Raw genomic sequence first — 12826 nt, 5'->3', positions numbered from 1 at the left:
AAAAATATGTTTACAATACCACTGCCGGTGCATTATGGCAAGGGACTTATTTCATCTTTACCATATTTCATATCTCCCCAAGCTAAAAATCACAGTTTGGGACTGCCACCAGCACCTGCTTAGTAGTAATGATACTTTTAAGAGAATCTATGCAGTGGTAAAACTTCTGCATTACCACAGAAAACTGAATTCAAAAATACAAACCAAAGCTTGCGTCTCCACCTTCAAAATAGTTACAGTCTGGTAGGAAGACACAGTCAAAATCACCTTCTAATAGGGCTACATACGTTTGAAAAGAACTGGCAAAAATAAAATAATTGACATATAAATGGGAATCATCTTCAAACTTTATGACTGGAGAGGGCAGTCTCTTAATTGAAATGCCTGAATAATGTCTTTTGGCATACAGGCAAAGTCAGCACAAAGACCGCCCTACTTAGAAAGCTAAATATGTTCCCAGTGTTACAAGGAACTAACTTCATTGGCCAGAAATGTTGAAGTCATCAGCGCTGGTGAGAAGAATACTAACATTCTCCCTCTTGGCACAGTTGGACTTGAAATCTCTTCCTTGGAAACAAAAGCATTTTTTGAGCAGGTCACGCTCTTGACCCTCAGTTGGCTAATGTCGACTCACGTCCTCACAGAGAAGCTGGCCCAACAAGTATGAACAGCACTATTCACAGTCAACTGTTCTCTAGAAACACCTTCCACCCCAGCCCATTGACCTGTAAGTGATCTTCTACTGTTAAACTCCCAGAAACTGTAACAGAAGGGAGCAAGTTGGTTTTAAAGCGTCATACGCCACGGTTTTTGTTGTAACCTGAAATCCTTCCAGCTGACATTTTAAAAGGTGTCATACACGAATAGGACTTTATCAACCAATCGATTGGAGTGTGTAAGTTTCAGGTATGACTATTCATGCTGCAGTGTTTGCTGGCTAAACCTGCTTCTACATTTTCTCTACCAACAGACTGGCACACAGCTGGAGCTTAGAAAAGTCAGTCTCACTTCCTTCTAGCCACACTGTGAAAAACGGCATGCTCCTGAAGACAAGTTCACATTATTTTAAGAATCTTGGTGTTTCCTGAGCTATGTCTCACCCAAAGAAACTTACTGGATATACTTAGGTTGTTTGTTTGTTTGTTTGCTGAGACAGGGTCTCTCTACAGAGGCCTGGCTGGTTGTCCTAGAACTCATTGTGTAGACCAAGCTGGCCTAGAACTCACAGAGATGCTCCAGCCCCTGCCTCCAGAGTGCTAGAATTAAAAGCGTGCGCCATCGTGCCTGGCTCTTAGTACGAAATGGGCGGAGAAGAAATCCATCAACTAAAGACTCCACGGAAAGGGTATCTAATTAACCTGTCATCTATAGCTAGGTTAATATCATGGCTAGCCACGTGACTATATCTCCATGGAGCTCTTCAAGCCTAAGATTTGCCTGTCACAGACACGGCTTTCCTGTCTTCGTTGCCTTCTTGATTTAGAATCATTTCCAATCTCTACAGTTACTTCTACAGGAGGTGAAGGAAGAGTTAAAAGGAGAAAAAGAACAAGAACAAACACTTCCCAACCGGAGTGACAGCGAGTCACCCTGTACCTCAGGCCTGAACCTAGAACCTGGGGTTACCTCACCTGAAAGCCTCTAGATTTCCCGGGGCGGGGGAGGACCTTCTGTCTTTACAACCAATGTGAGTCAGAAATTAGACCCAGCATCCTCCTTACCCCAAGTGCTTGTGACCCCTGCAACTAAGATACTCAAGCATGAACAGTTTATACTGTACGTACTGGCCAAACAAACAAAAACAGTCCCGATTTCCAAAGAGCACTCATGGGGTTTCCTATCAAATGGCTACCTCTGCTCCTGTGCCCTCCAGTGCCCTTCCCTGACCTGCGAGCCCTGATCCATGCTCAGTTTTCTTAGTCTGTGCATTTCCTTGTATAACCTGGTTTCCACAAAGACCTCTCCTAAATTAGTTTAGCAGAATCTTCATCCTTACAGCCAATTGGGTTCTCTTCCTTTACCGTGCCCAAGTGAGTCCAACAACCCTGAGCTGTGTTCAGCAAGAACCCCGTGACAGGGGTTTAGCAGGAGCCCTGATCATCCATCTATTTCCTTAAATAATTTTCCGTCCTCTCATGTCCATGCTGATTCGCAGTTACAAATCTGTCACTAGCTCAGGTTGTATACAGAGAAGGATCTGCGACAGGAGCTGCTCAGACCAGAATCTGTGTCCTGGCAGCCTTACCAAGCTAGGCTCAGTCACCCGTCCTAAGCCAACTAAAAAGATCAAGTTGTAGGGCTTTAATCCCAGCACAAGAGGCAGAGGCAGCTAGATTTTGTGTGTTTGAGGCCAGCTTAATCCATATGATGAGTCCTGGCCAGCCAGGGCTACACAATGAGGTCCTGTCTTGGGGCAGGGGGTGGGACAAATGGGCACATTGGAAAGAGGAACAAATAAGGATGTCCAGGGACACCCTTCACCCCAGATCTATGGTTAAAGTCCAAAATGAGGTTGACGTTTACATAAGCGGCCAAGAGGTCTGCCAAACAAGACATCCTATTGGATGCGTGGTCCCACGCGTCACTGACACGTCATTGTCTCTGCTGTAGTCTCTTGCAAACTGGTCTAAGAAGGTGTCTGAACTGTTGCTCCTCTGGCTGCCCCAGGCTCCCCTCTGGCACCATGGTTCAGTCTTTTTCTTCTCCCAACAAGACACTTGTAGAGAAATCCCAGTTTCTTCTAGTTCACTGTTTCAACAGTCTAACGGTCAATGTGGCGGCCTGTGCTTCTCCTTAGAAGATCTTATTCACCCCTGCCTGGAATTTTACAACTTCTGCCTCTCTCCCCACCACAAGACACTATTCCTAGGGTCCTTATACCCTTATATTGAGCGGTCCTCAATAAAATCTTCCTTCCCACAGTTCAACAAGTGTTCCTGAATACCTGATTTTTAATATCAAGCAGGAGCATGATAAATAAAAACCCCCTAGGCCAGACTAACACTTTGCATGCTGTTCTCCCAAGTGCAAGAAATGAATTGTTTGACCAGCTCACACTAGCTGACTCTTTCCCTGAGAATGCCAGGTAACAGCTATTGGTGATCCTTCTCCTACCCCCCTTCCTGAGAATCAGGGATTCGACCTTCTGTGGGTGTCCGCATCTACAGGAGATTCCAAACCACTCCCTGCAGTGTTGATGGGGGATGACTGTCACTGTGTGGCGATTTATAAATGTCCACACTAGCAATTCAGGTTTTATACTTCTCCTGCTCTAAGTTGTGTTTCCATTCCACAATTACAAAATATTACAGAACCAACACCGACTCTGTAGAATAGGAACAACCAATGGCAATGGATTTTTGGAACATCATCTTCTAGGAGGGTTGAGAAAAACTTATCTAGAGTGATTATGAGGCAAAAGAGGAAATCAATATAGTAGCTATCTACCTATCAAAATGACGAAAACAATGGGAAGAGCCTATATCAGAGCTTATCAGATCTAATCAAAACTATACTTAAAGCAATGTCATAGCTTTAAAGAACCTACGTTGTATAATTACCAATATGTATGTATATTGAAATCATGAGACTAGAGAGAAATCATAGGAGCAGCAGTTAAGAGCACTTGCTGCTCTCAAACCAAATTCAGGTCACAGAGCCCATGGCAGGCAGGGCACAAATGTCTATAACTCCAGATCTAATACTGAGCAGCAATATGTCCTCTTCTAGCCTTGGTGGGCACCTGCACTCACATGCACAGACATTCATACGTACACATAAATAAATAAAATTTTAAAACAATTAAAGAATGAAAAATTATATAGCACAATATATTTCTTTCATAGAACCTGTATCTTCAGATGTTGCCTTACAGTTTTGTGTGTCACCATGCCATAAATTCTTTTTAATTTAGAGAAATTATTTTACAACTAAAAGTTTTATTGCACTTTTTTATACAAAAAATAAAAATACTAAACTAGGAACACTGTGTTGACAGAGGTTTTTGTATCACCTGGTCCCACAGCCATTCAGTACCAAAGAAACACACAGAGATCTACATTAATTATAAACTGGTTGGCCTAGTAGCTTAGGCTTCTTATTAACTCTTACGTCCTACATTAACCCATAATTTTTGTCTGTGTTAGCCATGTGGCTTGGTACCTTTTATCTATGAGGCATTCTCATCTGGCTTCCTCTGTGTCTTGGTGACGACTGCAGGCTGAGCCTTTCCTCTTCCCAGCATTCTCTTGTTCTCATTGCCTCACCTATACTTCCTGCCTGGCTACTGGCCAATCAGCATTTTATTAAAGCAATGCAAGTGACAAATCTTTACAAGGTGGAAGACCATTGTCCCACAAGAGAACACCTATATTGCACAAAACTGTTGTTAATTCAGGCTCCAGGATATTGGATACCCTCTTCTGGCACCAAGCAGTGCATACACACAATAACAAAAATATTTTTGAAGGTGAACTCCATTACCAATGCCTCTTTAAAGTTTAAATGAGGCAATGCATATAGTGTCTGCAGCAGCCTGTGACACATAAGAAACATTAGTATAACTCCATCTTTCTCCCTGTCATATCCTTTTCCACTCTGAGGGAGGGTTAGCAACCACTGAATAAAATGAAGACAGAAATGGTGTAAAACCTATCTTCTAGAATATTCCTTTTCCCACAGGAGAGGAAATGTAGACGACAAAGGTGCAAGAGGAGCTGATGTTATCTGGGGGTCAGACATGGTTCCTAAGGTTGCCTTTCATGTTTCCATGTTAGTGTTTCACAGTTAACGATTAAAGACTTTCTCTTAAACCGGCATGTTTTAATAAATTAATAACCAGCCTCTGGTGAAAGGAAACCAACCCAGCCAAATTACACTGCTTGCACATTTTCCACAACCAACAAAAAAAAAAAAAAAATGTCATAAAGTTCCATATTAACTCCGAAGTTGGCAAGCTTTTCAAGGTTTGCGAAGATTATCCAGCCCAAGGGGAAATGACGTGTGATGGGAATGATTCCCATCACAATCTACAAGGCAAGAAGATTCCTTGTAGAAAGAGTCAAGGTGAATGCTGAGTCTGGATAAATACTGCCAGTCCAATACAACTTCAGGGTCAATGTTAGCATAACCAATCAGATGAAGAATGTCTGTGTGTATATATGCTGTGTGTGTACACGTGTGTGTGTGTGTGTGCACATGTATATAGAAGCCAGAGGACAAACTGAGATGTCATCCTCCTTTTTGGTTTGTTTGTTTGCTTGTTTGTTTTTTGAGACAGGGTTTCTACATAGCCCTGGCTGTCCTGGAACTTGCCCTGTAGAGCAGGCTGGCCTTGAACTCACAGAGATCTGCCTGCCTCTTTCTCCTGAGTGCTGGGATTAAAGGCGTGCGCCACCACCACCCAACTGTTCCTTCTTATTCCTATCTACCTTATTTCTTGAGACAAGATCTCTCACTGGGACCGGATGCCCACCAATTCTTCTAGGCTGGATGGTCATGGAGCCCTAGTGTGCTCCCATCTCTGCCTCCTTGGAGACTATTCCATCAGGATACCAAGGGATGAACTTGGTTAGAAAGGCTGTGAGAATCCGAAGGAAAGTACTGAACTCAAGAGAAGACCCTTCCAACCTGAAGTCATCCCACAATGTCACATGACCTGTGCGGGTCTGCTGCTGGCAGGTGTCCCCTGCCCGCTTTTTCCTCCTCCTCTATCATCTTCAGCCTAGCTGTTTTTCAGCTTCCGCTCTAAGCCCATGCTCCCTCCACTCCCACCTTCTCCCCTCCACAGCACCCCAGACACCTTTTCCATTTTATGTTCCCGTACATCGGTGGTTCTCAACCTTCCTAACGCTATCACCCTTTAACACAGCTTCTATCTATCTAGTGGTGATCCCCAACCATAAAATTATTTCTTTGCCACTTCATAACTGTAACTTTGCTGTTGTTATAAATCTCAATGTAAATGTCTATTACGTGGGATATCTGGTATGTGCCCCCCAGGGGGTCACAACCGACAGTTTGAGAACCACTACCTTAAATGACCATAATGATGACCAACAAATCCCTCGCTCCACACAGTTTCTTTCCCAAATTCAAGACAAACTCACACAGAGACAAACATGTGCTTGAGAGAATAAATAAACAAAGGAGTGAGAATAGGGAAACAGTAGACAGTGGGATGTCTAAGACTGGGAAGCCTCTCCGTGATTCTAGGCACGGCCGACGAGCTCGGGACCTCGCTCTACTTTCTTGTATAGAAACAGCCACACCTTTGCTCAAAGTGCCAGGGAGCCAGAGTGAGGTGATTCACAAAAATGTTTTTTATGGCTGATTGGACACTAATGAAGGCCTAAGTGCATCGCCGCTCCCTGCTTAGACTAATCCTGAGGTTTTACTATCACAGGCAAGCGTCTTCAAGAAAGAAGCCCACATCTGAAACTCTTCTGGATTTTTCTACCAGTCTAATCCAGCACTCTATATTTAAATATTCATAGCCCTCCACTGCAGAGGAAAAGCCTGCATGCCTCCTCTGAGTTAGCCTTGGCCAACTTCGCTTCTCTTCCTCAAGAACGTCAAGCTAACTTAAACATATAACCCTGGCCTCACCATCCAAATGTCCCCCCAAATGGGGCACCAAAAGCAGGGACCTTCTGCACATGCAGGGATCCTTAGTTGCCTGGGGCCAGTTCCCAACACTATCAATTACCTTATTCATATCTCAGGGGCTGGGAATATGACTCAGTGGCAAAATGCTTACCAAGTGTGCACAAGGCCCTGGGTTCAATCATCCACACAGCAAAAACAAAAAAAAAATTAGATGTCTGTGGGTACACTAGACTAGAACTGACTGGGACTGATTCGTTCTCTACTCTTTAGCTCAGAAAGCACTAGAAAGTGTATCCCAGTTGTTGGGTGAACCGAACAATTTTTAAAGCAAGGAATTCAAGCCATTAAGCTGGACATCAATTAATTAAACAGTTTTAAGTGGATCTAAAACACTTGAGCTGTGAGTTTGCTTTTGAGTGTACATGAGTTTTTGGAGTATGCAATTTTTTAAAAAACGCTCTGTCTTGATAATTTACTCCTTGAAGAAGCCTCTTTAAGAAAGCAACTCTTAGCCAAGGGTGGTCTTGCAAACCTATAATCTCAGCCCTCAGATGTGGAAAGAAAATGGTCAAGTAATTCAAGGCCACGGTTGGCTATATAACGAGTCTGAGGCTAGCCCAGACTGTATAAAAAGCAGGTTTATAAAAGAAGGAAGGAGGGAAAAAAAAATCTTTCCAAGATCACCAATTAAAAATTTCCAAATGAAATAAAATCTTAATGCCTACACATACACACTCTAAACAATTTTTTTTAATTCAAAGGACTATCCTTAACTACACTCTAAAATGTGTATTTAGGTCTTAAAAGTATAGTTGGTCTCAACTATTTGAATATTTAAGGATCAAATAGGGCAGTGTAAAAAGTCACTGGCGAGGACAGAGATAGCAACCCAGCCTCCCTGAGATATGCAGTTAGAGAAACCCATGGGCCCAGGAAAACCCAAAAGCCCAGCACGGAGGAGGAGTTGGAACAAATGTGTGGCCACAAAAAGCAGAAAGGTAAGAGGCAGAAATCTTTAATAATTTAATTAATTAATTAATTAATTAATTAAAAAAAAGAGGCAGATTTGAAACCATAAAAAAAAAAGCAGAAGGGTCTCTGGACTCCAGCAGACAGATGGCATAATCTGAGGGCAAGGATTATGGAGGGTTTAAGTGTAGAGGGTAGGGTAAGAGAAATAGTCTAATTTGGGACCCATTTCTCCCCAAGACTGCTTCAAGGGATTTGTATCTCTTGTACCCTCCAGTCCCATATGTCACCTTCTCTGCCCCTAGAAACCTTATTAAAACACATACCAAGTCTGTGGTGATACCACATGACTTTAATCTCAGCACAGAGACAGGGACTCTCCGTGAGTTCAAGGCCAGCCTGGTCTACAGAGCAAGTTCCAAGACAGCCAAGGCTACACAGAGAAACCTTGTCTTGGAAACAAATAATAATGATGATAATATACATCAAATGGTGTCACTCCTGCTCTGCATAAAGGCCTTCCGGTTCCTTCCAACTCTCCACACATGGTCCTTGATCACCTTTCCCATGTTTTATGCTCTTAGCTGAGCTCCACACACTTCCAAATAGGGCTTGAACTCTGCAGCCTTGAAGCTGCTGCTCCCAGCCCACTGCTCTGAGGTTTGCCTAGCCTGGCCCACCCCAGCCCGGCCTGCACAAAGCCCCAGGAACTCTCTCCTGCCTGCTTGCAAGGCAGATACCACTTCTTGTTCACCCAACACACACAACAAAAGCCCTCAAAGCTCCTACAATGCTCGGTTTCCCCAGTCAGAACCCCAAGCCCCAAAATGCCTGCCTTATCAGTCCTTGTATCTTCAGGAAATGACAAGAGATTGGCACTGGAAAACCCCAGTAAACATGTACGGGACTTAATGGAACACGTTTTACAGAACAATTTTAAAACCTGGTATGCGTGTTTGAAATTCTTACTCAGTTAAAAATAATTACTAGCTTCCCACACCTACATAGACATCACCTTGGGAGGGCATCCGAGAAGTAAAAAGTGACCTTTGACTCTATTTGCACTCCATAGGGTATTTCTAAGGAGATACTAGCGGGTTATTTCTAAGTGGCGGATTTGGCTATGCCAAATTAAAACGGCTTGCCCTTTGAGTTTCCTAATTCCCTCCTTCTTGGCTGATCCCGTAATCACCACTTTGGTGTCCAACCCTCACCGGAAAGTTTGACAGCTGGTTAGAACCATGTACTTTTGGAATTACAGACACCAAAAAACGCTTGTGTGTTCCAATGCGGACCTTTCCCACTTCTTTCCAGGATGCTATGAAATAAAATGTGAACGGATGGGCTAGCCTCAACTGTAGTGCAACACAGCCGGACAAAGGCTCCTGGGTAAAGTCTTTGCAGCCTCTTCTCCGGGTGGGGGAGGGGGCACATCCCCAGGAGATGTACAGGTGACACCAGGAAACAAAGCCTTCCTTTCTATTCCTCACTGGGAGAACCTGAGAGAACAAGTTCACAACAAGTTCACCATCCCTGGTGGGATCTAAGGGACCATCTAGAAAATGATCCCTTGTGTGGATGTCATTAACTATCATAAGAATACGAAAACGTGAGCCAGCATTTGGCTGCCTTTATTTCAGAGCCCTGGTTAGTTCAAGTTCAGCAAGAAGGAATTTAAGACTTCCTGCAATGCTCATTGGTCCTATGGCTGACCTGCATCCGTAGTAAAGTAATTAACGGGGATCACAAAGGAGCGTGAAAGTGTCTGGTAGCCGCTCAAGAGCAAGTTCAAGACCAGCTGGAAGACGGCTGCAAGGCATGGATTAGCATTAAAATATAAACCAAGAAATGTGTTACTAAAGTATCAGAAACAGTAGTTGCCTCCTTGAGCATAAATTAGGTAAATCCCGGGGTATTCCTAAGTGTCAATCAAGCTTTTTCAAAGTAAAATTTCAGCTAGGCTATCTCTGGACATCCATCTATCATGTGATTCTTTGTATTTTTTGTATTTTGGTTTGTCAACAGTAACACTGTGGTTGGGAATGTGTGTGTGTCAGTCTCCAGGAGCACCAAGAAAATGAGGCCCTCCCACCGACACTGAAGTTCCATTAGAGAATTTTACAGAACACAAGAATCTCCCAGCAATCCATCACTGCAACTGCGCTTCCTGAAGAGAAAGTGAAGTGTTAGCAAAGACTTTGACCGCCCAGACAGTTCAAAAGGCAGGTGCCACCACAAGCAGGTACCACCCTTTCTTTTTTCTGATGCCTCCCTTTTAAGAGGAAGCCTCTTGTTTCCTCCCTCCCAAGACCCTGTCCTGCAATAGCCAGACTCCCATCAGGGGGCGCTCAGCCTGTGACAGGTCGCCATTTGATCAGGTTAAGACAATAATCAAGCAACTTCAGTAATGAATTTGGAATCTTTCGAAGTGGCCAAAACGCTTCTCTTTGCTTAATATGACAGATCACTCATCCTTGTTTGTAAACACGCATTAAACAACAACAAAAATATGAACATACTGAAATGTTTACAAATGAAACCATGTTGCCATGCATGAGATAGCTAAACTGTAATAGTGGAGTGGAAGAGGGGTTCAGATGAAACAAGATGTTAAACTCCTATGAGTTGTGTGATGGGTACATGAGGTTCAAGCCATTATTTTTACAATGCACTGTATGGTCCATAGATGAAATTTCCCAAATGAAAAAACAAAAGCCTGCGGTCAAGTTTCAAAGAAAACTATCGAAATATTATAGAAAAGTCTTGAAGGAGCACAAACAAGGAACGACGATTCTCCACCAAATTCAAGTCCTGCAGGCAGACCAATCCTCAGAGGCGTTAATCTCGGCCTCTTTAGTAAGGCAGGCACCATAATTACAGTGGCTGGATGGGGAGGGGGCAGAGAGAGCGAGACCTTTGAAAGGCGGCAAGAAGCAGGCTTTTACCAGCTTTTTATCTACTCAATTCAAAGGAATCTTTGCAAAAGCGAATCTCTGCTACGGAAAAATAGACAACACACAGCAAAATAGAAATGTTATAAATTTACCATCCACATAGAAAACACATTAGCAGGTAAAAGCTACGCCTTCACGGGAGGCGCAGGGACCCAACAAGGCCGCTTTACGCGCTTTTACAGTTTGAACTTTTGACCTCCTCCCAAAATGTCATAAAAGAATTTTTAAGCCCTGGAACTAGAAAGAATGCTTTCTTCGTCAAATCGTTTCATAAAACATCGCTATGTGCTGTGTTTGCTCGTAGCCACTGGGCCCAAGGTCCAAAACTAAAAAGTATTCTAAGCACGAGGTTGCCAGGATTAAGAAAAACACGTTAAGTAGCCGTGAAATAAAAAACACAAGTCAAGGAAACGCTGAGTGGCGATCACGAAAACCCTCTCTAGCTACCTCCGCTCTGTTTTCTTTTCACCTTCGCCACCAACAAACGAATGGATTAAACTTTTTCCCTGGCCCCTCTCTGCTGTCTTTTTTTTTTCCCTCCGCCTTCAGTCACACGATGCTCTTTAGAAGCTGCACCACAAGCGAAGCATTTAAGAAGAAATGTACCTTTTGTCTGGTATAGAAATGCGGTAGGATGAGAACGGCGCCAACACACCTGAGATGAGCAACGCTGCCCACCCCCGAGGTCGCCACTCGGGGAAGGGTTGTCGCGGGGACTGGTGCGCAGCTGAAGGACCCGCCGCTCAGACCCGGTGTGACTGGAATCCCGACTCTCCGCACCTTCCCTCAGCCTGGCTCGCACTCCCCAGGCCCGCGAGGCGCGGAAAGGCTGACACTCAAAGCCCGGACCCGCGCGCACCGCCTACCTGGCCAGCCCCAGGCACCGCCCCGCAGGGCGCGCCACCGACGCCGCCAAGAGGTTCCGCGGACCGCCCGTGACGTGGGTGGCTAAAGTGCCCAGAAGTTCCCCTATCCCGCGTTTACCGAGCGCCGCGGACACCTCCCCGACCGAGATGTGCGCGAAGATTTTGAGACCCCGAGAACTCGCATCTAATTGCCGGCTCAGCACCCACCGGAGTCCGGGGCAGGGTGGGGACCCCACAGCCCGACGGGGCAGCGGCACTCACCTAGACAGAGGATCTGGAAGCCAGAGGGGGGTCGGAGCGCCCTGCGTGTCCAGCCCTCGCGCAGTGCCTCAAGATGCTCCTCCTTGCCCTGAATCAGCAGGACCTGCTCGTCTATCCAGCCCAGGAAAAAAGTCTCGGCCACCGCGGCGGTGACCTTCTTGTTCCAGAAGTGTTGCATGTTCTCCGCTTTGAAATCGGCGAAGATCTCGTAGCCGATGTGGTGTCGGGCGAGCTGCCGGAGTTGGGTCCGGGCCGGGGGCGAAGGCTGAACGGCCCCGGGTTTCTCCTCAGCAGGGCTGTCCGCCGGGCCCAGGATGATGGCCAGAGAGTGAGGCGCGATCTGCAGAAACTTCTCCATCTTACCAGGCATCTGCCGCGCGGACCCCGCTCACCCGGGCAGCCGCTGCGTGCCGCTGGAGGGATCCGGCACCGGGCGGTGGCTGTGGGAAGAGCAGAGAGCGTCGGGGTGTCGCCCAGGGTTGGGGGTCCGCGCCTTTCCCCGCCCGCCGCGCCTCGAGGGAGCACCGCTGTCCCCAAGGCGCAGCCCGCGCGAGGGCGCAGCAGGTCCGCGCGCGGGAGTGCAGGGAAGGGACAGCGACGCTGAGCTCGCTGCCCTCGAGGTCCCGCGCCAGTTACCTGCAGCTCCAGGCCACCCTCCGGGCACCGATCATTTTCCAGCCGCAGCACCCTAGCTTCCCTTTGCACCCGGCAGCACCAGCGGGGGCGGAGACCCGAAGGAAGGGTGTCGAGGGGGCGGGCAGTTTGCCGCAATCCGGGGTATTCCCTTGGCCGGATGCGGCCGGAGGAATCCAAGGAGGTCGGTACTGGAGACTGTGGAGGTGGCGAGGTTGGCTGGAGAGTAGAGTTTAAGCGTCCGGGTCCGGGCAGATCCGGAGGGGGGAGGGGGAACGAGCGGCGCCACTTGGAAGGCACAGATTCCGGAGCTGCGAATGTCGCTCCGCCCCACGCTCCACCCCCGCCCCCACATCCCACCTCCCCTCAGAAACAAGTGGATTTGCTGCCTGGTTAATGTACCCTTGGAAGTTGCTGTTCCAAAAATCTAGTCAACCACGAAAAATTGCCGTCAGTCCCTCCTCCCAACTCCCGTGGACCCTTCCCTCTTCTGTCTCCAGCCTGTGTGCGAGCCTATCCTGGAAGAAATCCAGCAAT

The 12826-nt window shown here is 46.3% G+C and overlaps 1 protein-coding gene across 1 annotated transcript in view; it reads right to left on the bottom strand.

Annotated features, from left to right (window-relative positions):
- The window catches only part of Stox2 (storkhead box 2), a 217333-nt gene extending 204979 nt beyond the window's left edge, over positions 1 to 12354 (bottom strand). The window contains exons 1-2 of the mRNA XM_057752381.1: positions 12293 to 12354; positions 11657 to 12096 (exon numbers count right to left, since the gene is read on the bottom strand). Coding sequence (XP_057608364.1) covers positions 11657 to 12026 — 370 coding nt within the window. The 5' untranslated portion in view covers positions 12027 to 12096; positions 12293 to 12354. The remainder of the gene's footprint in view (positions 1 to 11656; positions 12097 to 12292) is intronic.
- Between the last annotated feature and the right edge of the window lie 472 nt (positions 12355 to 12826).

The sequence above is a fragment of the Chionomys nivalis genome, chromosome 20 (assembly GCF_950005125.1).
Source record: "Chionomys nivalis chromosome 20, mChiNiv1.1, whole genome shotgun sequence".
Lineage (NCBI taxonomy): Eukaryota > Metazoa > Chordata > Mammalia > Rodentia > Cricetidae > Chionomys > Chionomys nivalis.
Note: the sequence above shows the minus strand (reverse complement) of the source record. Positions and strands in the feature narration are given on the sequence as shown.